Source organism: Cinclus cinclus, chromosome 2 (genome assembly GCF_963662255.1).
Source record: "Cinclus cinclus chromosome 2, bCinCin1.1, whole genome shotgun sequence".
Taxonomy (NCBI): Eukaryota; Metazoa; Chordata; class Aves; order Passeriformes; family Cinclidae; genus Cinclus; species Cinclus cinclus.
Genome location: NC_085047.1, coordinates 46,697,917 through 46,721,307, shown reverse-complemented (window position 1 = coordinate 46,721,307; position 23,391 = coordinate 46,697,917). Strand labels below are relative to the sequence as shown.

The following is a 23,391-nucleotide window of genomic DNA, read 5'->3' as shown; positions in this document are numbered from 1 at the left end:
TTTGTTTGTTTTGGGCTTTTTTGTGAAAGGCAAGGTATTGTATTTCATCTCCTCGAGCATGCTGAAACAAATAGCGCTGAGACAGTTTGCAAGAGAAATAGATCTCTTATGCTGGGATTTTTAGCTCATTACTTTTTATCCCTCACAGATTTGCATGTTTTGTATCCTCGATGTATTTTCAAAGAGACAGCAGTCTCTGTGTGCAGTTTCTGGGGGTGTTTGCATTTGCCACTTCAGAAGTCTTCCATAGTTTGGTGAATTTGTAAGCTGAAGGTTGTTGCCAGCAGCAGTCACCTGAGTTACCAGACATTAGAGGATTCAAAGGGAATACAGAGAATAAGTTGCTTCCAGGGCAACATAACCTGTGGAATTAATCCAAGAACAGGACCCTTGTGCAAACAACAAAGTATCCTTTTACATTCAGAAGATTGTTCAGAAGAAGTCCCTGGCATTTGCTTGGGATAAGATGGCATTTGGTTGCTTTTCCAGATGGAACTGCGTAGGTTTTCTTTTTAGCTGTGTGGCAGTGTTATTGTCAGGATGCCATTTCTTGTGTATCAATCCGTGGGTTTTTTCCATTAGAAGTGAGTGGCCTGTGTCAGGTAGGAGTTTATTTTAGACAGATGACTGGAACAAGCCTGTAGAGGAATTAGGTTTGGGGCAGGCAGCCATTTCCAGTTGGCACTTGTAGGGGTTTTTGTTGTTAGCTTTGCTTTTAAGTAACTTCAGTATTATAGAAATCTCTGAAGCCAAATTCTGGTATTACAGAATTCCTGTTGACTTTGCTTACTTTTCAGCTCCGTATCCAATCAGTCCTTTCCTACTCGACCACTCAGTGAATCACAAAATCGGTTGCTATCCAGTGATTGTCAGTGGGTGGAAACTGGCCCTGAAGAGGAAAATGTGAAATCAGGTAGTGGTTTTGTTTGTGGTGGGTTTTTTTTTTTTTGTTGTTGTTGTTGTTGGTTTTTTGTTGGGGTTTTTTTGTTTGTTTTTCCTTTTTTAAGGCCAAGAAGGGCCTTGGGAACTGGCTGGAGTGGTGTACAAGAAAATGTGTTTAATGGAATCAAGTCAGCATGTTTAGAACTGAAGGCTAACTTGTATCCCATGCTCTGCTCCAAAATTAGTTATTATGTTAAGGTAGTGGATGTTAGATGGATAAATAATTCTCACTTTTGCACTTCAGTTCTGAGATCTGGGATCTTTTATGTTTGATTAGGGGGAGGACAATTTTTTGTAAAGTAGGCACAACACGATCGAGGTGCTTTCTGGTTTGAAATCTGCTATTTGTTATGCAAATCTGCAAAAACACATAATTGAGATTCTCTCACATTCTAGGTGCAAAAAAGCATATTATAGTTTCATTGGAAAGCTGATCTCAGCTAATTACTAACCAACCATCTCAATGAGAAACAGGTAAGACTAACATAATTGATGGCTGTTTCTGTACACGTATGAATAAAAATAGACATCTTGAAGTCAAAACTCAACTAGTCATGGAATGCAGAGGAGTCCTCTGATGTTGGATGAGTAATAGCAAGGTCTAAATAAATTCAGAATGGCTCTTGAGAAGACAAGAATGGGAGTAATGCTGTAGAGCAGGAAACGGGCTGGCTACACCTGGGATGAGTCAGATTAATCCTGTAATTTAGATTGAAGTGGGTAGTGCTGGATTTGTTACCTGGCCAGGGAAAAGAATCTGATGCTAAATGCAATTCTGAGATGAAACGTTGTCTTGAAGAAGAGCCCCTTAAATGTCTTTCTCTTAATCATATATTGGTGAGCCATGTTCTGCTCTTTAGGAAGCTGCATGTGCACAGGGAAGGAAGATCAATAAGTGAATAAAGGTCTCTGCATACAGACTGCTCTGTAATATTTGGAATTCACAGTGATCTTCTGAATGTCTTTTGCAGTGAGTGCTGGTGCATATATGAAACTTCTCTTGGTGTATTTCCAGTGACTAAATTAGACTGCTTTTATGTTGACTTTCTACTGTGGTATGCTTATAAGCTCCCATTAAGATCTTCTGTCTGGAAGAGAAACAAATCTTATTTGATCAACTAACAGCTGTAGAAGCTAGAGCTGACTCATTACCCCCCTGCCTCTTTCTTTTTTTTTTGTTTTTTTTGTTGTTGTTGCTGGTTTTGTGGTTTTTGGTGGTTTTTTTTTTTTTTGGGGGGGGGAGGCAGGCTGGATGTTTTTGCAAGTAATTCACATTTTTATCCAAAATAAAACCCTACATTTGAATTTGGTATACTCAGTAATTTTAGGATTACATTTTTTCCCTTCTTTTTTTTTTTTTAATGAGTCTTCTGACCTAAAAATATAGTTTTGGGACAGGGCTGGTTTGTTTTAAAGGAAGAAAAAAATCTTCCTAAAAGGTCTTTGTGGGTGATGGTGTGATGCTTGGTCTGGTGTTGGTCAGACTGCTCAGTGTAAACTCATACAAAAACCAAGATTAGACTAGTTAGTTATGACTTCTGAAAAACCTACTCAACCATGAGAGCTCACCAATGGTAAGTTTCCTCTTTCCAACTTTTCTTAATGCTATATAAATGCATAAAAGAGTATCCCAAGCAAGGGGTTCCTTTCAGCCTCCAGCTATATAAACCCTAATCTGATCTAAATATGTTACGAAGGCTTTTCTGTTCTTCATGGAGCAGAATAGAAGTTTCTGAGAGCAGCTCATCCCAGCAGCCTTTGATAGGGTATTATAGAAAGGTCTTAATCTTTCTTTCCACTGACCTAGAGAGGGAGCATAGATGACTGTCTTAAGCTAGACAATTAACTGGTAATAGCTTAAGATTAATTTCTTTTCTGTCCTCCCTGTCTTCCTAAAGTGAGGCCGGATTTAATAAAGGAAGAATTTGTACTTTGTGTTACGCTTGCCCAAACTACATTAGTTTTAAAAGTTCTATGAATGAAAGTGCATAATTGCACCCAGTGCAAAAGCATTTGGGTATGTGTTACCTTAAATTAACTCAGTAACATAGTGTTTGAACCATTCTTGAGTTCAGTTGGATTTGATTGCAGTTGAGGCCAAGATGGTTAATTCCAGTCCTGCATTTCTAAGTAACTATACAGTAGCTGTGAGATCCAGCATCTGTTCAATGCATTTCCATAATGCCCTGTAACAAATTTTGGGCCTGTAACACACAGCAGAAACAAAGTCATGGCTTATTCTGGTGTACAGAGCTTGACTTGGAGAAGGCCAGTTCCCCAGCCTCACCTAGGCAAATAACATTTGTGTCCTCACATCTATCAATTTAATTCAAAATTTGAATTGCCAGTCAGGGATCCAGGATACTTTTGATGCAGATCAGTGGTAATGGATTGATGTTCTTAGCACTGATAAGCTTCTAAAATGTAAGTAGTGTGAAACAAAAGCCCACACCTCCCAGAAGGCTATTTCTGAGTTAAGGTTGCCTTAACTACTTACCTTAATCAGAAGTCTGTAAATCATGTTATCCAAGTGCATTTGTGTAATGCACTATGATGTGTTTTTTCAAAGTTGACTGGATAATTCCATTAATTACTTTTTTTTTTGTTTCACTAGGTTTCTGCAACACATTTTGAGCTTGAATATTACTTAATTTTGTTTGGAAGGAGTTGAGCAGGAAAAAATGGAACATGAACATTTTAGGAAGAGACAAGAAATTCAAGTTTCTGCACAGTACAATGGATTCTTGTAAGCACTATTGCAGAGCAGGGAAGTTAAGACAGATGCCTTAAGATTCTTAATGTGCATTTATGCAACACTGAATTATATACTGCTACCAAAGGGCCAGATCCAGAAGTGCCCTGCTTGGATGCACAAGGTCCAGAGTGGGAACTATGCATTTCTTTTATGCTGCAGTGGTGGGGGTGGATTGCAGAGACTCCTACTTCCTCATGGGCAAACTTCATATCTTGGGCACTGCAGAAGTCACTTCCATAGCAGGTCTCCAGAGTACAGAAGGAAAGAAAAAAGGAAAAGGAAGGAGAAAAAAAAAGTCAGCCTAGAGCATGGTCAGCAAGTCTGAAGTGGGAGTATACATAGTTCAAATGCCAGGTGATGGGGAAGGGACTGGATGATGTCTTCTCCTCTCTTCCTGTTAACCAGTCTACCCCACAATCACAGCTCTCCAAGACTTTTGGGACTGAGGGTTCCTTCTACTAGCTGTGCTGTGGAGCAAGGCAATGCCAACAACATAAAAGCCTTTAACTTTGGGTGTTGCTTTTCTGCTATAGGATTGAGCTTCCTCATCATTTTAACATGAGTTATTTAACCATACCAAGGACAGAGCTCAAAGAAGAAAACTTGGGTTTTAGTTGAAAAAAACGTGGATTATTACTTTGCAAAAATTGTCAGTCAGCATACAAGGAAAAGGCAGTCCAAAAAGGAATTAACAGTTCTTATATTTTATATTGCTGTTGGCTGTGTTCTGTGTAAGGCAGCAACAAAACGGTAAAGTATCCCTGAGAAAAATCATATTGCAGTTGTGTGTTGCTAGAAAACAGAACCAGCAGAGTACCGCTTTTTCCATGGGACTCTTGATGGTTTATAAATACTGGTTTATACTTTTGTTTTATCTTTTTAATAAAGGCACAAGGTTTTATTGGTTCTAAAATGCAAATATAAGGTACTTTCAAGAAGATTAGTGTTGGATCATAGATCTGTGTTAGCACACTGAAAAATTGCATCCTTTAGTCTCCCACTTTCAAGTCCAGTTTAAGTGATGCTGAAATTGTTAAAGACCTGTGGCTTTGTGCAGCAGTGTACCTGTTCAAAAAAGGCAAAATGTGTTTTCTGTGTGAGGAATCAAGTCCAACCCATCCTTAGCGCAAGACCTACAGCAAACAACATGTTTTTTTTCCTCACTCCTCTACACAGAAGACTGCTAACTCATCTTTGGGTGGTATTGGAATTTTGCAGCTGGAAAAAGTGACAAATACTACTTTTCTGTCTGTAAGTTTTCTGATGTTCAGTTGATGCTGATTACAAACAGACATTGAGCCTTTTCGATACAGACTACAGGTAGTAGTCAAATTGATGATCGACTCTAAAAGAACTTGTTTGGTTTGTCTCCCAGACTGATTGCTACTTGAGTTAAATATGTTTATTATGAAAATACTAAGGTATTTTTTGTCTTTGGCTATAATAAATTTTTCTTAAATATTAATCTTCTGGAACAAGAACTCTTTGAGAGCATGTGAACGTGATTTCACTGTTGGATGTTCTTGAGACAGAAGCAATGGTCCAAACTTGCATGTTTTATACAAGTTGCAGAATGATTCTTCAAACTTTGTACAAGAAATTTTGCTTTTGCTAATTCCAAAACTTACAAAAACATTTGCTACACATTGATCTGAAAGGTTTAGCTTTTTTTCCTCAAATGTTAAGTGAGAAGTGCCCATCTTAACAGAAGCTCTCAGCAGTATTGCACCAACAAAATTTCTTGGGGAAGATAACAGAGAAGGAAGACTGCACATTCAAATGGCTCGTTCTGTATACCAAAATTTGCAGTCCCAAACACTGGTGGAACTGTCATGGAGGGCCTGGGATATCATCTGGCTTTTCTGCATCCACGTATTATAGCTGAAATAACTCATCCATGCACAGACATCAACTAGCAGAGCTATATAAGCAAAGTGTATGTCAGAATCCTAAGTATCACTGACTCAGCAATATGGTCTCTGCTCCCCCCACCTGCTCCCTAAAATGCTTCATATACACCCCTCTATGAATGTATGTGTCCTGTAGGCCAGCATCAGGAGAACTTGTTTGATTTCTTTCGCCAGTATAGTGAATCTACAGGAAAAACTGTAAGTAAACAGACTGGCCTAGCAAGTGCTTCTTTTCTGAAACCACTTCTTTGTATATCTGATGGACATTTTTGTGACTTTTCATGAAAAACTGACACTTCTGACATGTTTATGCAGATTACAGAGATATTTTGTCCTAGATTTTTCTTCATATTTGAGGTGAGGAAAAGAGAGCAGTGGTTTTAGGATAATCCTGAGGCCAGAGTTAGCAGTGGCTTTAGGATAATCCTGAGGCCAGAGTTACTGTTGGTGTTACTGAAGCAGGTATTACTGAAAGTTACTTGGACAAATATGAAGCATAGTAAAATGTTTGAAAGATGATTCTCCAACATTCACCATCCCCAACCCCTTTTATTTTTTTAGCCCGGTGAACTGGGGACTAAGAGAAACCCTGGGCTGATTTAAAGGAATTAAGTTCTCTTAAGGGAATTGTACTCCTGAACTCTTAAGGGCATGCCAGCAAGTGGGATGAGGGGGCTAGATTTTCCTGGCAAGCCTGGGCTTTGGGAGAGGTATCCTGGCTAAGGCAGCAGGATGACATCCTGTGTCTTTGGGTTCTGTCCTGAGTGCTCCCTGGGCTGGGCTGGGCTGGGCTGGGCTGTGCTGTGCCAGGAAGTTCATGAGGGCGCAGGATGGCTCTCTGGCTGTCTCTGTCTCTGCAAGAGGCAGGGGCTGCAGGGAGGGGGCATTTTTGGCCGATGGTCAGGAGATCAGAAGGGGGGTGGATCCTGAGAAAACAACTGTTTAGGGTGTTGGGCCGTGTTGTACATGCTGGTTTTGTGCATTAACCTACTCTGTATCAGTTCCTAGGTTGTCATTAAAAATAGCAGCCCTTAAGCTTTTAGATACATTAAAGTAATGACTGCTATGAGCCCTATGTAGTAGTTATTGTAGGATAGTTGACACTGGATGCAATTACAAACTGCTTTCATTTTTCTTACGCCTTTTCTCTTTTCAAAAATCTACATAATTTCAAAACATCCAAAAAAATGGCTTTAAATTCCCAGTGTGAGGACAGAAGCCTGATGTAGGGGAGTGTTTCAGTGTAATTTATCCTCCATTTTTCTGAAATATCTTGAAATAAACCAATCCCTGTGAATATGAGGCAGGAAAATCCATAAATAGGAATTACTCAAAACTACACAATACTGTTGTTTTTTTTTTTCTTACTGTTGTTTACTCACAGAGTGTACTACATATACACCATTGCTGTGCCTACCAAAGGTGTATTATGGGAGGAGGGCAGGAAGAGGAGTAGGTTTCTGTCATTAATTGACTTCCTACAGTATTACTTTGAAACTGTATTGATACAAGTCAGATGTGATTAAAAACCTCCATTTTAAATAATCAGAGAGTTACTTTACAGGAAGTTTGGGCACTTCCATTTTTAGTGATTTGAGTAGAAATCACAGCAACCTTTTTGTTAAAGCGGTCTCTTGAGTGTGGAATTTGCAAGTACCAAGCTACTTTTGGTATGCTAGTCTTACAAACTGGTCCTGTTCTCCAGAGAGCTGAATACTTAGTTTTCAGGTACTGTTTCTTTCCTTTGGTCTTGCGTGCTCTTCTTTATTAATTATAAATCATCATTTGGGTTGGGACAAATTTCAATACCACTGCATATGCACACAAAGACTTTGAGATCTAACTGAAGTATGGTCCAGTTGTAGCTAAGCAGAGCTCCAAGAGGAGGCAAACTGCAGCATTTGCAGCAGTATTAACGTCTGGCAGATTTACTGCAGTAAATGCACTGATTGCAACACAGATTGACCAAATCTGCCTGGATCTGGAGCACTGACTGACCAGATTTTTATTTAAATAACAACAAAATCATGACAGCTTTGAGCTTCACAGTGTACGTTCTCCAAGGCCACCCTCAAAAATTGTGTCTGACGGGGGATTTGGGTGTGCATTTAGAGGGGCTCCAAAGAGCAGTTACTTTTTGCTCCAAACACGCCCTTTTGCAGTACCTAAAAAACAGCAATGAGGGCAACTTCAGAGGCTCTTCTATCCCTAAATGGCACCAAAGAGACCACCTGCACATGAAGTGATTTAGTATCTGAACACATTTGTTACACTCATTTCTATTAATTTTTTTGTATATAGAGCTTTTTATACACATTTTTCTTAATTATGTAACGGTCATGAAATGTCATGAAGCTATGAGTTGTAGTTTGTTTTCAGATTAAAACTGGTGTTTGGCCGTTTGTTTTCTGAAGCTGTTACTTGAATTTGTTTCCCTTAGGTAGTGAAGTCTGATGATGTTTACAGGATCACTTTCTTTGGTTTTGGGAGGTTTCCCCATCTTTCTCCCTAGCCCCTGTCCTAAGAAACAGAGAGCTCATGCTCAGCAGACAAGCAGATCTATCAGAGATTAAGTATTTGTATTACTTAATCGTCACCAAAGCATTGGGGGTGACATGCTGATTCTCTTCTGTTTATACTGCTTAGCTGACAAGACACTTAGCATGGTCCTCTCTGATTTCTCCTGTTCCTTACCCTGTTTTCAGCTTTATTGTGGGAAACTTTAAATACTCCTGAATGATGATTTACAATCATGAAGCTATTATCCCAGAAAGAGGCAGCATTCCTGCTAAGTCTGATCCATATTTAACTTTAATGAATGAAATATCCCTGGGTTATCTCCGCAATTCCTTTTGTATTTGCCAGCAAGGGTCATCAACATTTGCACTAATCACAACATCCCAGCTGTTTCACTTCCACAAAGTTATTTTAATTGTGCTGCTTAAACTTGTAAGAAGCTGTATTTAAGTTTGAGACGATGTGTAAAAGATACCTGTAATAATGACACACTTATTTGTGGGTTTTTTTGTATGTTACAGATAGGACTCATCCTATGCACAGAGAAAACATTGCCATTTATAGTTTAATACTTGAAGTAACTTTTTGAAAGGGGCTTTTATAAATTAATTAAATACAAAATCACATTGCTTTGCCTGGAAGGTCCTTCATGTTTTAATTGTATTTGCAATTTCCCCATAGGTATACTTTTCCATGAAGTTCTCTTAAGCCATTTATAACCAATCAAAGTGCATTCAAGATTTTGTACATTACTGTTCAAACCTGTTCATACTTCTCTGAAGTATAATCCATGTTTATTACAAGAGTACCATTTTAAGCCTCTTTTCCAAAGTGATATGAATGGACTTGACACTTGAATCCATCAGTGAATGCAACATCAACTTATATAATAAATGTATGTGAAAGAATCTGAAAAGTGCTCAGCTGTAGCATCTGTGCATTAGATCAGCAAGAAAAACTGTCATGGGAAACATAGCACCATTGCTCCAGTTTTTACACTCCAGCTGCAACAAACCTAAGATTACACTCACTCTTGACACATCTTCCAGGTCACTGGGTCTTGTGGAGAAATAAAAAGCCTGAACTGTGCCTACCTTATTCCTTCAGGACGCTAAACCTGACTTAGAGGTCAACTGCTCAAACAGGAATCAGCCATGTTCCTTTTAGATCAGGAGCAATCTCTGTAAGAGAGCTGTAATAGCTAAGTTGACACTGATATGACAATTACACTGGCAGTTAAAATCAATTCTTTCCAGAAAGTTTATTTAAAATGGAACATTTTATAACATCCCATGAATTCCAGCTTATCCTCTTGTTTCTGCAGTTCTAGTTCCCCTTGGTCCTTGCATGCCTGATGGTAAGTGTCATAGTTGTGTCTCAAGTACTGGTGTACATAGAACAATCCCTGAGGAAGGGAGAGAGGGCCCAAGCCATGTGGCCAGTACCAGCAGGTGAGTCCTTTCAACACAGCAGGAGTATTCTCCAGGCTTTCAGAAGGCAATCACTGAAACTATAAACAAGGTTATTTATCACCACCACTGCACCTGGTAACTTGCTGTTTAAGCCCTTAAGAACAGAGGGTGGGCAGATGGTAAAGAGCCACACAAAAAACCTCACAAAGCAGTAAGAAAACATAGGTTGTTCCAGAGAGCTACTTTTAATGTAGTATTTTGTACACCACAGCAAAGTCTCATTTGTCACCCACCCTAATTACAGTGAATTACCACAACAGGTATGACAGCAGATCCCAGAGTACTGCATGACATGTGCCAAATAGAAATATGTTGTAATATTCAACATGTCCACTTCTTTGACACATTTAAGTGGTTTAAATGATCACTGATGTATCTGTGCTCCGGAAACTTGGCTTGTTTCAGGCTTTTGAAAGCTTCCCACTTTGCACGTCTTTCTTCTGTGTTGTGTTTGTATTCCTGTTCCGGTGTCAGGTAAGGTTGGCTGAGCCAATATTCATTCTCTGCTTCAATTTCCAACCTTCGGATCATTGCTTGCTTCATCGAAATGGTAATCGGTCGTGGTCGCCTGTACTTCCCAATCCATTGTTTTCCAGGAATTCTCTTCCGCAGTAATACTGTTGTTAAAAACATTTTGCCTTAAAACATAAAGGGGAATATAAAATGCTCATTACCTTAGGAACAAAAATAAAACTTTGACGGGAAAGATCAGAAGCTCTGCACTCTACTGCCGTTTAGCTCACTGGTTTGAAGGCTCAAAATCAGAACCTGGTACTCACAAACCATCAGACACAACAGGCAGCACAGGGCCAGATACACTGGAAACTTAACAATCAGAGAAGGGGAACTGAAATCTATGTAGCTTAATAATTTATTCAGTTATCCTTACACTGCAATTAAAGCATATCCTCCATAAATTATTTAAGAAAAATGCAGTGAAAGATACTCAAGAATGAAGGGTTCACTTCGCTCATGCCTTCTTCAAATACCTGTGTTGTCAAAACAGAGTAATTTCTAGCTTTGTCCTCTCGATCCAAATCTGGCATTTCCTCAGCATTAGGTTTTGAACTACAGTCTTTCCGCAAGCTTATTAGTATGTAATTACCTAGTCTTGTATCCTGACCGAGGGAAATCTGGTTGGTAGAGAAAAACAGTATCCCGAATTAGACCGAGTGGCGTAAGCGGAAAGCACCAACAGGCTCTGACACAACACGCTGCGTGTAAAGGGGCAGGAAAGGCCCAATGACGTTCAGACTTCACACGAGTGCTCTTCGCTAACCCGTTCATTAGTCCTGAACCACCTAACGCCCAGGTGTCGCGTTACACGGCATTTCATCAGCTTTAGAGCGCCACAGAACACGAGAGTTGGACGGGACCCGCAAGGACCATCGAGTCAACCGGCCCTGCACACGAGCCGCCCAGGAGCCGCACCATGTGCCTGACAGAGCCGTCCTAACCCTTCCCGAACTCTGCCAGCCTTGGTGCCGGGACCAAGCCGCAAGCACTTCTACCGCGGCCCACACCAGCACTGCCGCTAACAGAGGCCAACACACCCCGTTCCCAACAGTGCAGCTACCCGCCGGCGTCCCACTCGCCGGCCCGATTTAGAAGCGAATCCGCGGGGGCACCGGTGCCCCAGTTCCCAGCTCCCTTCCCGGCCTCACCCACCGGGAAACTCCAGCGGCGGCTGCGGCGCCCGCGGAGGAGCCAAGATGGCGGCGCGCGGGCAGGGAGCGCGGCTCTCGCGAGAGGCGGCGGCGGGCGGGACCCGGCCGTGCCAATGGGGCTCGAGCTGGCGGCAGTTTGAATCCGGCCCGGTTTCGGTCGGGGCTGCCCTCCCTCAGCCCCGCGCGGCCCCCGCGCTCCGCTTCTCCCGCTCGGAGCCATGGACGTGACCGGAGCCTTCTTCGGCAAGCTGCGGGAGCTGGCCCTCACGGTGGAGAAGGAGGTGAAGCAGCTGGAGCGGGCCATGCGCCGGGAGGACGCGGGTAAGAGCGGCCCGTGGCCGTGGGCGGCACGGCACCCCTGGGCCTGGTGGCTTCGCAGTTGTTGCTCGGGGCCCCGTGCTCGATTTGTGTTCCCGCCTGCCGCTGTCCCCCTGTGCTCCTCTGGGAGTGCTCTTTGGTGGGCCCGGAGGTCAGCCTGGGAGTTGTTCGGGCTCCTCCTCGTCTCGTTGTCTCTCTGAGCTCCTGTGTGGGTGTGTGGCTGAGTTTTTATCACGGCGAAAAACAGGATGACTGTGGTGAAATGGGAATCGCGTTCTTGCTTCTCCCTCTTTTCGTGGATCGATATAGGAAAACATTTGCAGGGCATGTTCTCTCTCCGGATAGATAGCTCAGGCTTCTAAATGTGTTCATCTCTGTGCTGTGTTTTGTCATATAGCAGGTGGCCTCTTTCATATTATTTGTATTAGCCTTGGTTTCCGGTGGAACAGGTGATGACTGCTGCATTGTGTAAGTGAGAAACACATCTGCCCACGTGCAAATACGATGGAAGAATTCAATTTTCTGCTGAGATTTGTTTTTCTCTTGTCTCTGTAACATTTTTTTTCGATTTCATCTGAGCTCTTTAAGGATAAAATTTTAACATAAGTAATTCTTGACAGCCCAGGGACCTACTCGTTTTATCAGTATCTGTTATATGCAGTGCTAGCTGCAACATTAAAGTGGAAGCCTGGGCAGTTTCTCTATGGAGTTTAACATACTGTCCAAAGAGCAGTTTTTTACTGTGTGAGGTACCTGACAGAAGCTAGTTGTCTTTGCTTTTGTCTATATTTACCCTCTTTCTCTAATGTATGAATTCAACATCTCTAATAGTATAGAAACATAAAATGGTTTGAGTTGGAGTGGACCTTAAAGATCACCTAATTCCAGCCCCCCTGCCATGGGCACAGACACCTTCCCCTAGACCAGGTTGCTCAGAGCCCATCTAACCTGGCCTTGGACACTTCCAGAGATGGGGCATCCACAGCTTCTCTGGGCAACGTGTTCCAGAGCCTCATCATTCTCACAGCAAAGAACTTGCACATAAATCTTCTCTTTCTTAGTTTGAATCCATTCCCCCTTGTTCTGTCACTACATGCTTTTGTGAAAAAAGTCCTTCTCCATTTTCCTTGTTAACTCCCCTCAGGTACTGAATGACTGAAATTAGTTCATCCTGAAACAGGATGAACAATCCCAAATCTCTCAGCCTTTCTTCACGGGAGAGGAGCTCTATCCTTCTGATCATCCTGGTGTCCCTCCTCTGGACTCTCTCCATCAGGTCCCTGTCCTCCCTGTGCTGGCCCCCCAGAGCTGGGTGCAGCACTGCAGGTGGGGTCTGAGCAGAGCAGAGCAGAGGGACAGAATCCCCTCCCTGCCCTGCTGCCCACGCTGCTCTGGATGCAGCCCAGGACACGTTTGGCTTTCTGGGCTGGGAGTGCACACTGACAGCTCGTGTCCAGCCTCTCATCTGCTAATACAGGAAATTGCATTCCCATGTAGAATGTTATTTTCATGCTAAAACATTAAGACACCTCTTTTACTTTCTAAACTCTTTTATGTGAATATGCATCTTGAAGACTATGAAGATGAATCTCCAATAACAGTCTTGCATGACGTCCATCGCGACATCAAGACTCACAGGGTAACATCTTAACTTGCTTCCTTCTTGAGAAATTGCATGTGTGTGCATGTTCTGTAAACTGATAGTTCCGTTTTGATCATTAAGCCACAATTCAGCTTTGTTAATCAGCAGTTATAACCCTTATTTTTATGCACTTACCTCTAAGTCCTCATAATGGTCATGGATATTTGGGTAATGCCCAAAAACTTGTGGATGACCCAAAGCAGGTTTAGCAGTGTTTCTTAGTTTGCAGTCACCATTGTCACTCAGGTAAGCAGGGAACGAAGGCCACAAGGAAGTTGTAGCTGTGATATGAGGAGAATGACTCAGGAACAGCAGCTCCCAACAAAAAAGATAAGCTTGCTTGTTTTCCATGACCAGCCTTTAGACAAAATCAGTCTTCACGGAAGTTTCAGTACCTTTAGCCATTCAGTTAAACTTGAGGAAAATATTGTCTGTTGCTTATACAGAAGTAGAAAAAATGGCTTATAGAAATGAGCAGTATAGAAATAATTGAGTGATATCAAAGTGAGCTTTACTGTCTGCTCTGCTCCAGTTCTTTGTACATATGGAGTAGGAGTCCTGTTAACTCATATTTTTCTGGAGTAAAAGCATATCATTTTCTTGGCAAGGTTACCAGTAAGAAGTTATCATATTGTGAAATATCATTACAGTTGCTCTTATAAGTTTCCATACAGTTATGCCCTATATATTCTTGGCATTCCGTATGTATATAATATATATATATTCCTATATATACACATATATATTTTCAGGTATAGAAAAGACCTAAACTTGCTGCTTATCTTGATCTGAATTGCAGTTGAATGTTTGCTCCTAAAATGCTTCATGTGTAAACAACTGCCATGTGATGATTTGCAAACCAGTATTTCTATGTTCCCCTCTCTGTCCCCAAAGCAAGAGGTTAGTGCCAGTCTTGATAAGAGCTGCTCTGAGGAAAAAGCAATTCATGAGTTTATGAAGAAAAGTGAAATCTTGATGCAAAGAAATGCAGCAGATCTTGGCAAAATAAGTGAGCTGTTCCAGAAATATGGCTACAAACTGCATGTCAGAGACTCTACAGGTACTATTTCTTGTCAATAGATTATGTGAAGAAAATGTTTCTCTTTAGTTATGTGTATATTTCTATTAATTAGGAGGTCAAGTACATTCATGTTATTTGCTTTATAATAATATCCAGAGGGTGAAAGATTTTGTTGTGATTGGTGCTGTAAGAATTAACCAAAACACATATACTTGGAATTAGATCTTCTGGCATGCCTTTAGGTTAGCGTGTATTGGTTTTGGTTTTTGTTTGTTTTTTTTTTTTTTTAGTAATATTTAGAAAACATGTTAGCAAGCATGTTTTCATAACCCAGAGAATTATGCTGCTTCAGCTTCTCGTGCACGAGGAACTATTGTAGATGCACGTCAGTCGTTTTGTGTTCACATGTGATGGTTTCATTAAATTAAATCACCCTAGAGAAAAATCTTAAAATGTCTGCTTCACAGCACAAATGGGACAGGAGAAGAATGTACAGGAATTAGGTGGCATGTGACAAGCAGTAGCATGTTGATTGTTGGAGGGGAAGGAGGTCCTTAATCCAGTCAGAAAATGCACATACAGCTGTCTGAAAAATCCTGATGTGCCAAATGAGTTCAAGTACTGCACCTGTCAATACTACACGTATTCCTTCTGGTATCAAGGGCCCAATCAGGCTTCAAAAAGCCTTTGACAGGGTCTTAACTGTCTCTGAGCATTATCCAGTCATTACACAAAACAAAATTATGGTTGTCAGTCACACTGATGTCCAAGTTAAGCTGTTTTACACAGATAGGGCAGAAGGCTCTGATTTTTTAATAGTACCTTTCTTCCTATACTCTTTTTGCCTTTAAAGAAGTCTCCAAATAGAGCTACAAGCTTAAATTATTTTATAAGTTGTACTTTTAAGCTAAGTGTATCTGAAGACACAATACTCTTGCTATCATAAAAGCTGTCTCCTTTCACAAGTTTTTAGTTGCTGCTTCATAACCTTTTCCCAATACTGTTTTTCTGAAGAATGAGTATTCTAGTACCATGTGCACCTTTGCCCTTTCCCCAAAAACCTTTTCATCTCCACGCAGAGAGAAAAATACACTTATGTAAAAATCTTTTAATTTCATTTTCCCTAGAAATAATATTTACCAACATAGTGAAACTCACTAAATGTGTGGCTTATGAATATAGCTTAGCCATATGAGCTTTTGATATCTGTTCTAGCTTCAGGTTCAATACTTTAAAGTGAAAGAAGGAATTTATTTTTTACAGCAAATAAAAACATTTGAATACTGGGGAACTGTCCCTATTTATTTTATGAATTCTTAAGTCAGAAACTTCTGACATAATTTTTTTTTTCTATTTCTGTTCTTAAAAAGAAGAGGATAATGAAGTTAACAGTGGATCAGCAATGTCTGTCCAGAATAAATCTCATGAAGAAAAAGAAAATTATGTACCTCACCTATCTGCTTCTACAGAGAAGCCACCGTTACCCAAGGACCCACTGCGTAGCCCCCAGCTCTCTGATTTTGGTCTTTCCCGATTCGCTTTCTCCAGGCCTTGGAGCGGGGTGAAAGCACAGCACACAGCAAGTGCACGTCAACAGAAGTCAAAGAATGAGACTCCACTAAAATTGCGAAAACCCCGGGCTTTGCCCAGAACACCGAAGTGCAAGCTAAAGATGGATGACTATGAGTGTGTAACACCAAAACTCGAGCACTTTGATATTAGTGAACATACCATGTGTATGAATGAAGATTATACAATGTCACTTATTCATAAAAATTTTCAGATGATCAAGAAGTAAGTTACTGGAGTTCAGATTGTTTCTCTACTGAGTTTTCTGTGTTTCCTCCTTGCTGTACTTACTTCTTGTTCCTATTGCCCTTCTCTTTGTCTTCAGGTGGGTGATTGTTATCTCTCAGGTGCTGGGTCCTGTGTTATTTAACTCCCTACACATCTTTTCATGTACCCATTGCAGTGCCAGCTGCTGACATGAAATACATCTGCTGTGCTCCTCACCTTGACTGCACCATAAGAATCTTCCATACACAATGTATTTACACAGAAAAAACATAATGTGATCTGTCGTTTTCCTTAGCCAAAGGTTTGGGCCTGGGCTTGTCTGCCATAGGTGTTGCACAGCCAGTGTAAAGGTTGCAGAAGCTTTATTAATATAAGCAGAAAACATTTAGTAAAGCATTCAGTAGAAACATTGTATTGTCTCTAACATAAGCCCCACCTTACAGTTTATTCCTTTTGCTCCAGTCTTCTGTTGAAAAGACTTCTCTAGATTTTCACTCTTCTAATTATAAAGAAAAATAATTGCAACAGTAAGGTCATGAGTGTAATTAATAGGTCATGTTTTTATAGTTAGTATTAGCAATATGTTCCATTTTAAAAGCTGATAGTACCTAAATATTTGATATTTAAAGAAATTGCTTGGAAAACAAAAATCATGTATGTGAAAACCACTTTAAAAATTCTACTGGTTCTACTCATTATAAAAACTAGAAATCATATGGTTTCAACTATCTCTAAGACATCGAAGACTAAACTCACTTGAAAAGTTAGTTTTTTATTTAACCCAAAGTTTGAGATGTGTACATCTAAGTAAAATATACTGCCTATACTGTTTATTGGGGATTTTTTTCAGCTTAGACATTTTGTAGAGATGGTTACAATAGTTAAGTTTACTTTTTAAACATTTAAAATAATTTTCTTTAAAGACATAGATTTGTGTGTAGGTTAGGTGAGCTTCCACTTTTTGCCTGGTACCATCTCTGAAGTGCATATGCCATTTTTTCACTAGACTATCTTGGATATGAAAAAATAACTTTTAAAATTTACGTTTCCAGTGTTATGGAATCGATATTAAATAGCTTGTCACTTTCAAATCACTAAATTTTCTTTTATAATAGCTTTGGGATTTCTCCTTTTATATAATTATATAATTACTAAAATTACTTAGAAGCTCTACAGTATTTAAATAAGATTGTTTAAATTAATCAAACTTAAAAATTCAATTAAAAATCTTTTCGTGTTCGCAATACCCTTAATAGTTTAAAAGTGGAAAATATTTCCTCTTCTCTTTAATTTCATAGGCAACAGGTAGTTCATAATAAAACCCCTAACACAGAACTGATCATCTGTGGCCTCTGCCCTACCCTGGACATCTGGTTTGGGTTTGGTTTTTTCTTAATGCTTTAGATTGAAATCTCAGTGTATTTGATCATTTGTGGTTGGACCGAACATTTGCATACCAGCAATTATAGTAGAATAACAGATTAAAAAAATCTAAACCATTAATATTTGAGAAAAGTAATTTTTTACTTGTATATTCATAAATGAATATTAGGAAAGTGATTAGGTTGGTAATATTTCTTTAACTGTGACTTCTTCATAATACTTGAGAGCTAACTGGGGATTTGGTTTTCAGTGTGGTACAAAGAGAAGACAATAACAGAGGGAATTTGCCCGAAATGACAGTCAAGGAAATCATGGTTACTCCTGCATCAAAATCAAGTAAGAGAGCTGAGAATGGTAAGTTAAAAATCTGTGAAATTAATATACATATGCATTTTTACAGAATGCGCGTGCAAATGCATTATAAACACAATGGTTAACTTAAATTGTGTTTCTGGTTAAATATGGCTAATTCAGGGCAAGTCATTATGTGAGCAGTAATGTCTAAAAATGTTGATGGCTTCTACAGGAAAGTTTCTTACTCCCTATAAATTTTCCTCATTCTTGTACTCATATCTGATTGGAGTAATGCAGAGGAATTAATCGTTTTGTAACCACAGCTTATCCACATTCGAAATAAAAATGCTGTTTTGCCAACTTAGCCTTTTTTTTTACCTAAGGATTCCCATGGGATCTGTTTAAAGACAGGAAGGAAAGGGGCTAGCAAGACAGTAATTTAAGACTTTCAAGAGCAATGCTAAAACTTCTTTGAAAGGAGAAATAGGTTATTTTAAAAATCTTGAGGCAAACAGTGGCAATTGGGTAAATGAGAAGGTAAAGCAATGCTGATTTACGTTGGGTTTCTTCACTTATATTCAGTAATGGGACTAGAATAACTACTTTGCATTTGCTGCTTTTAAGGAATACTGTAATTTGGCTGGAACAAGCAAAATATCGACTGCAAGGATACACAATTTAAGAAAATGGAACTGGTACTGGTAATAGTGATATATGTTTGTATGTGCATATGTTTTTAATTTTATTTCTCTCACGCTTGATAGCAGCAGATGACTGGAAGGCTTCTCCTATGGTATTTGTGTTCTGTACTCCTACTGTGAAGGTCTCTTCCAAAACAAATAATACAGTATTATCAAGGTCACCAGAGAAAAAGGAACTGCCTCTTCCCAGTAGTGCAGCAACACCACAGTGTCCAGATTTTCAAACAAGATGGCTAAAAACAGAAGCTAAGGTAGTAAGTAGAAATTATGTACATTTTCACACACTTTGCCATAAGCAGATTTTAAAATGTCAGTTTGGGATTCTTTTCCCACACTGTTTTTTCTTATGTTACTGTAAAAGTTCTTTCTAATAGTAATTCTCTAAGAATATTTACTAAATACTTTACCTAACATAAGTAAATTAACTGAAGGCATTTAATACTTCTTTTGCAGCAGCAGGTAACACCAGGGGGGAAGACTGAGTCAGTGACAAAGAAGGATGCAAAAGATACACCATACAAAGAAGAAAGATTGCCTTTTGCTGTGAGCTCTGATGAGTATCTTAAACATTCTAGGGACCCTTCCCCTCCCAAACTGGAACACTATGACCATTTACTCAATACTCCTCCACCTCCAGAAATAACGAGGATACCAGATGATGTTCTAAAGGTTAGCTAATATGCTTTTTTCCCCTAACTAATTTTAATATCAAGATACTAGATTTAAAAGGGGGTCTAGTTGTCTCTGTAATCCATCTGGTTTGAGTTCCTACATAATTATTTTTATTCCTGTTTTATGTTTCCTATAGATGCTTTCCCAATATAATCGTAAGGTAGACTCTTCTAAAGCCAAGGAAATGGAGAACAAGGTAGGAAATACTACAAGATATGAAATTGATTCCACTGATCACTGCAACAAAGAGAACAGGTATGATTACATTCTACAAATTTGGTTAAGTAATTTAATTTGTAGGAGGTACAAAGAGGCTTTAATGCATTTTGAAATTCATGTAGCTGCTTGCTCTTCAACTATCAAAACATCGCTTATTTCTGTGACTAAACTGGGTTTTGGCATGGTATTTGACTACCTGTTTGTAAAGAAGCAATATTATAGCTGATGGTGTGTTTGGATCCTCCCAAATTGAAAAAAAAAGGGGGGGGAGAAGGCAGAATTTTACTGTATGTTTATCTGTAGGTATTCTTTGCTTTGTGGCAAAGCACCAGTGAATGCTTTCTGAGTACATTTAGGCAATAAAATGAACGAATTTGGTGAAAATATGTAAATGAGAATTGATTTCACACTTGCTTTGGTCAGGATTTAATTCTTTTAATTAAAAGCTTCAATAAGTATGAGTAATCTTAGAACAATTGAATTAACACTTAGAACAATTCATTAATAATTTTATAAAGAACACCATCAATTTGAATATAAAAAAGCATTTATGACAACTTTATCAAAGTGTACATATTCCTGTTTCAATGTAATACCTATTATGCTTGCTGAATATGTGTTAAACTTAGAGTCTGTAGAGATTACTTAAATAGGAGGTGCAAGGAGCAACAACCCAGAGTGAGACTGACGAGAGTTGGTATCTTAACTGTACTTGGTAGCTGGAATCCATTTGAGTAATCTCACTTTAGCTGACCCTTCATTTTTTGTTGTCAAGATAAAAAAGATAAGTTTTCAATATTTCTGTCTTCTACTAATCCAAAATACAATTTAAATAAGCTCATGAACATGTCTGGGTATATTTTCAGAGGATATCGTGGAGTTTTCAAGACAAACATCTGAAATCAAGCTGAAGACCCTGTTGAAACTTTCACATTCATGGATCTTATCACCAAAACGTAACAAGTTCAAAAAGCAAAAGGAAGTACTGGTGGGAAGAAAGAGCCGTACCAAGAAAAGGCTTTTTTAATGGAGAAAAATTATTTATCCATTATGTGGATTAACTTGTTTGAACTAACACCTTGTGCTTAATTTTCTACTGACATCATTAGCAAAATGTATTGAAATATATTGCACTTCAAAGAGGAATGGAGATCCACGTACAAGATGGTACTTCAGTTGTTTGTTGTGCAGGATTGCATTTGCAGAAGGCTGTAAAGAGTGCAGTTAAGTTGTAATGAAAGGAAAATCTAGTATATTGCTTTAAAAAGTGGCTCACAGGCTGGTCTGGTGACTCAGTTGTTTCAGGGCTGAGGCTGAAGTCTGGTACTTCAACAGTACTTGGTATATTCCACAGAAGCAAGTAAGTTTTGGGTTTTTTTTTGTATTGGAAGAGTAACTCCTGCTTTACTGTTTAAAACACTTTTGAGCTTTTAGTCCGTTCTGCAGTGCTAAGATGTATCTGACACATCCCTGCGTCAGACTCACTGTTACCTCTCTGGCAGACAGGCATTTCCCATGCAGCTTCTTTCTTTATACATCAGCACAGTACCAGGTGCTATGCATCTGGTTTCTTTGTAGCCCTTGAAGGTGACTCTAGCTCTACTGTGAATCATTTGAAACTGTGCCATTATTACTGGTGTTGTATATCTTCAGCTGCTTGGAAGAATTTGCTTGGCAGAATTTGCCTGTGAGTGATTTCTGCTGCCATGTGTATTCTGTTCAGTGCTGGAGACACTTCTAAATGTGCACATCTAACCCTGTAGTAGCTGACCAAGCTGAAGTTCTCAGAGGTGTTTGGCACTCTTTTGGTAGTCATAGCAATTAGGATTTTTTCCTACCAGCACTTTTACTGTTTTCCACTAGAAAACCCGGCTCCATATCCTTGTTTGGAGCCAGTTTGCTGTTTCCAGCGTCAGCTATTCCTCTGACTCCAGCACTGTTCTTATCATTTGTCTTCCAGTTGATGACTGAAATTCTGTCACTTACATGAGGGAAAACATGCAACATATGAGAAGGGAGAGACTGTCCCAGGAGATGGGGATAAGTGGATGCCTTTCTGAACTCAGCTCCCCAATTTTTTTTAAGGCTTTAGGATATGCAAATATCTAGAGATGTCCACAATTATTTCTTCAGTTGCTTAGACTTGTCCTGGTTAAATCTTAATAAGTAAAGGTGCCTTTTTCCTGCTATTACAGTCATTTTCCAGGATAAGTTTACATCAAATTAATTTGAGAAGATTATTTTCTACTAGCTCTGACCTGAGCATATTGTCATTGAAAATGCTAGTTTCTGTTTAAAAGTATGTATTAATACATGTTAGTCTGTGAACTTAATTAACGTTTTTGAATACTAAATAAATTTGTCTCCAATGCTTGGCATCTGCTATGAGAACAGTAATTTGTTCTACCCATCCTCTTTAGAGAGCAAAGGCCAAACCTGCCTCCAGGTTCTTCATAGATTCAAACCACATGGTGGGGTGAATGCTGTTTCTGGAATTTCACGCCCTTGAAAAGGTAGAAAGTACTCTTGCTGCAGACCCAAGAGGGTTTCAACCAGACAGATTTACCAGCACTAAACAGAGGGTTTCACAGCCTGTGGTCTCACTCTGCAGCACTTGATGACTACTTTCTTGCCCTCAACAGACAGGTATCCTTTTAACGTGAAATGGAGCAAGCAGCTCTACCGTCTCAGACCTTGCTGTACCCCCCCTGCTTTCAACTAATGAAATTGAAAAAAGGGCTTAGAGAAGTCTTTTTCCTAAACTTGAGAACAACTCAGCACTCCACTGTGCTTTCCTCCATTAGGGAACTGTGAAGCTGTACCTTGCAGTGCTGGGCCTCATGCTGCAAGGCACTTGTATAATTTTGCTTGCCTACTAATATTTTCTGCTACATATCATTAATGTGAAAGGGATTCAATTAATATTTTAAGATACAAATTATCTTCAATATGACAATTGGAACCTTAAAATCTTCTGGTCTACTCAAGCTATTGGGGCATGATACAGGGATGAGCCTTTTTGGACTCAAGAAACAAAGTTGTATGCGTCAGTTTTGTTTTTCTTGCCTGCAATATTACTTTAATACACATCATAATATTGTTGTTTGTATTCTTTTTTATAAGCAAAGTATTGTTCTGAGGTAGATATAATTACGGTAGCAAAACAAAAACTAGTTTTAGTTTGCCATACTTCACCTTTGAAATTCGTTTAGGTTTCAAGATGTCCTAAACAGTCATTTGAGTAATGGGAGTGAGGGGGGTAAGCCCCCAGAGAGGCAGTGGAGTCTCCTTCTCTGGAAATATTCAAAACCCACATGGATTCAGTCCTGCGCACTCTGCTGGAGCATGGGGCGTGGGACAGGTGGCTGTGTGGCTGTTGGATACGCTGAAATAGCCAAGGATGTAGCCATGGGGCTGGAGGAGGGTAAAATTCCTCTTAAGCCAGTGCTCCTACTGGAGAAAGGCTCATCCAGCTGCACTCTAAAGTTAATAACATGTCAAAGTGGGAATGATGCGAAAGAACTTAAATTTTACACGTTGGTTTTTTGTGGGGTGAATCTCTTCAGCAGCATTGGCCTGTCAGGAAGTGCAGTTTGGATAAACAGTAGCTACCCCAGTGGTTCTGTAAGAGACAGTCATCACCTGAAAACAAGCAAAATTGCTAGAGTATGGTTTTGTCTTGTGCTTTATTTAGTTTAACTGGGGACTGCTTCCACTAGAAGCTGTTTCACAAATTCCCTTGCACAGAATCTAGGGGTTGTAGCATTTTACAATTAATTTCTTCATTTGCCAAGACACTGAAAAGCTGATTATTTTTGTTTTCTCTTCTAGTTTGTCCTTCCCAACAGTAATCTCAAGCTCAGCTTTTGCCCATGTGAGTGCTGGATCTGATATAAGGGAAGGGTGAGAAGGGGATGACATCTCCTTGCAGTGCCTGCTCTCAGAAAAGATTGAACCCTGCATAAAATTGCTTTTCAGTATTTAAAAACATCTGGGAAGTAGCGAAAAAAGTATAGCTTTTACTTTTCCTTCATTTGCTGTGCTTATTTTTTTTGAAGTATAGCAAATGTGTCAGCTAACA

The 23,391-nt window shown here is 39.5% G+C and overlaps 3 protein-coding genes across 8 annotated transcripts in view; 2 read left to right on the top strand and 1 right to left on the bottom strand.

Moving 5' to 3' along the window:
• Window positions 1-2,940, top strand: part of ZDHHC20 (zinc finger DHHC-type palmitoyltransferase 20) — a 43,086-nt gene extending 40,146 nt beyond the window's left edge. For all 4 annotated transcript variants that reach the window (XM_062514663.1, XM_062514662.1, XM_062514660.1 and 1 more), the window contains one exon: window positions 798-2,940. In XM_062514663.1, the coding sequence (XP_062370647.1) occupies window positions 798-1,215 (418 nt within the window). In that variant the 3' untranslated portion in view covers window positions 1,216-2,940. The remainder of the gene's footprint in view (window positions 1-797) is intronic.
• A 6,160-nt stretch (window positions 2,941-9,100) lies between these two features.
• Window positions 9,101-11,316, bottom strand: MRPL57 (mitochondrial ribosomal protein L57). Its single transcript, XM_062514659.1, has 2 exons — window positions 11,265-11,316; window positions 9,101-10,234 (listed from the first exon to the last, which is right to left on the bottom strand). Exon 2 carries the CDS (start codon window positions 10,227-10,229, stop codon window positions 9,918-9,920), a length of 312 nt encoding a protein of 103 aa, XP_062370643.1. The 5' UTR covers window positions 10,230-10,234; window positions 11,265-11,316; the 3' UTR covers window positions 9,101-9,917.
• Window positions 11,317-11,425: 109 nt separating this feature from the next.
• SKA3 (spindle and kinetochore associated complex subunit 3) lies at window positions 11,426-22,292 on the top strand. Of its 3 annotated transcripts, XM_062487595.1 has the most exons (9): window positions 11,426-11,584; window positions 13,156-13,220; window positions 14,118-14,283; window positions 15,615-16,038; window positions 17,675-17,778; window positions 18,483-18,670; window positions 18,873-19,088; window positions 19,228-19,346; window positions 20,177-22,292. In XM_062487595.1, exons 1-9 carry the CDS (start codon window positions 11,482-11,484, stop codon window positions 20,208-20,210), a joined length of 1,419 nt encoding a protein of 472 aa, XP_062343579.1. In that variant the 5' UTR covers window positions 11,426-11,481; the 3' UTR covers window positions 20,211-22,292. The 3 variants fall into 3 exon arrangements, with proteins under 3 accessions (XP_062343579.1, XP_062343581.1, XP_062343580.1); XM_062487597.1 differs by lacking the exon at window positions 11,426-11,584 and having other exon boundaries at window positions 12,894-13,220; window positions 15,618-16,038; window positions 18,483-18,673; XM_062487596.1 differs by lacking the exon at window positions 11,426-11,584 and having other exon boundaries at window positions 12,894-13,220; window positions 18,483-18,673.
• The last annotated feature ends 1,099 nt before the right edge of the window (window positions 22,293-23,391 follow it).

What these genes read in the sequence shown, in the direction of transcription:
- MRPL57 (XM_062514659.1), bottom strand. Translation starts at nt 10,229, where the DNA reads ATGTTTTTAACAACAGTATTACTGCGGAAGAGAATTCCTGGAAAACAA.
- SKA3 (XM_062487595.1), top strand. Translation starts at nt 11,482, where the DNA reads ATGGACGTGACCGGAGCCTTCTTCGGCAAGCTGCGGGAGCTGGCCCTC. An exon ending in AAGTAAGAGAGCTGAGAATG is followed by an intron (nt 17,779 to 18,482) that starts GTAAGTTAAAAA and finishes CACGCTTGATAG; the next exon opens with CAGCAGATGACTGGAAGGCT. An exon ending in TACCAGATGATGTTCTAAAG is followed by an intron (nt 19,089 to 19,227) that starts GTTAGCTAATAT and finishes TGTTTCCTATAG; the next exon opens with ATGCTTTCCCAATATAATCG.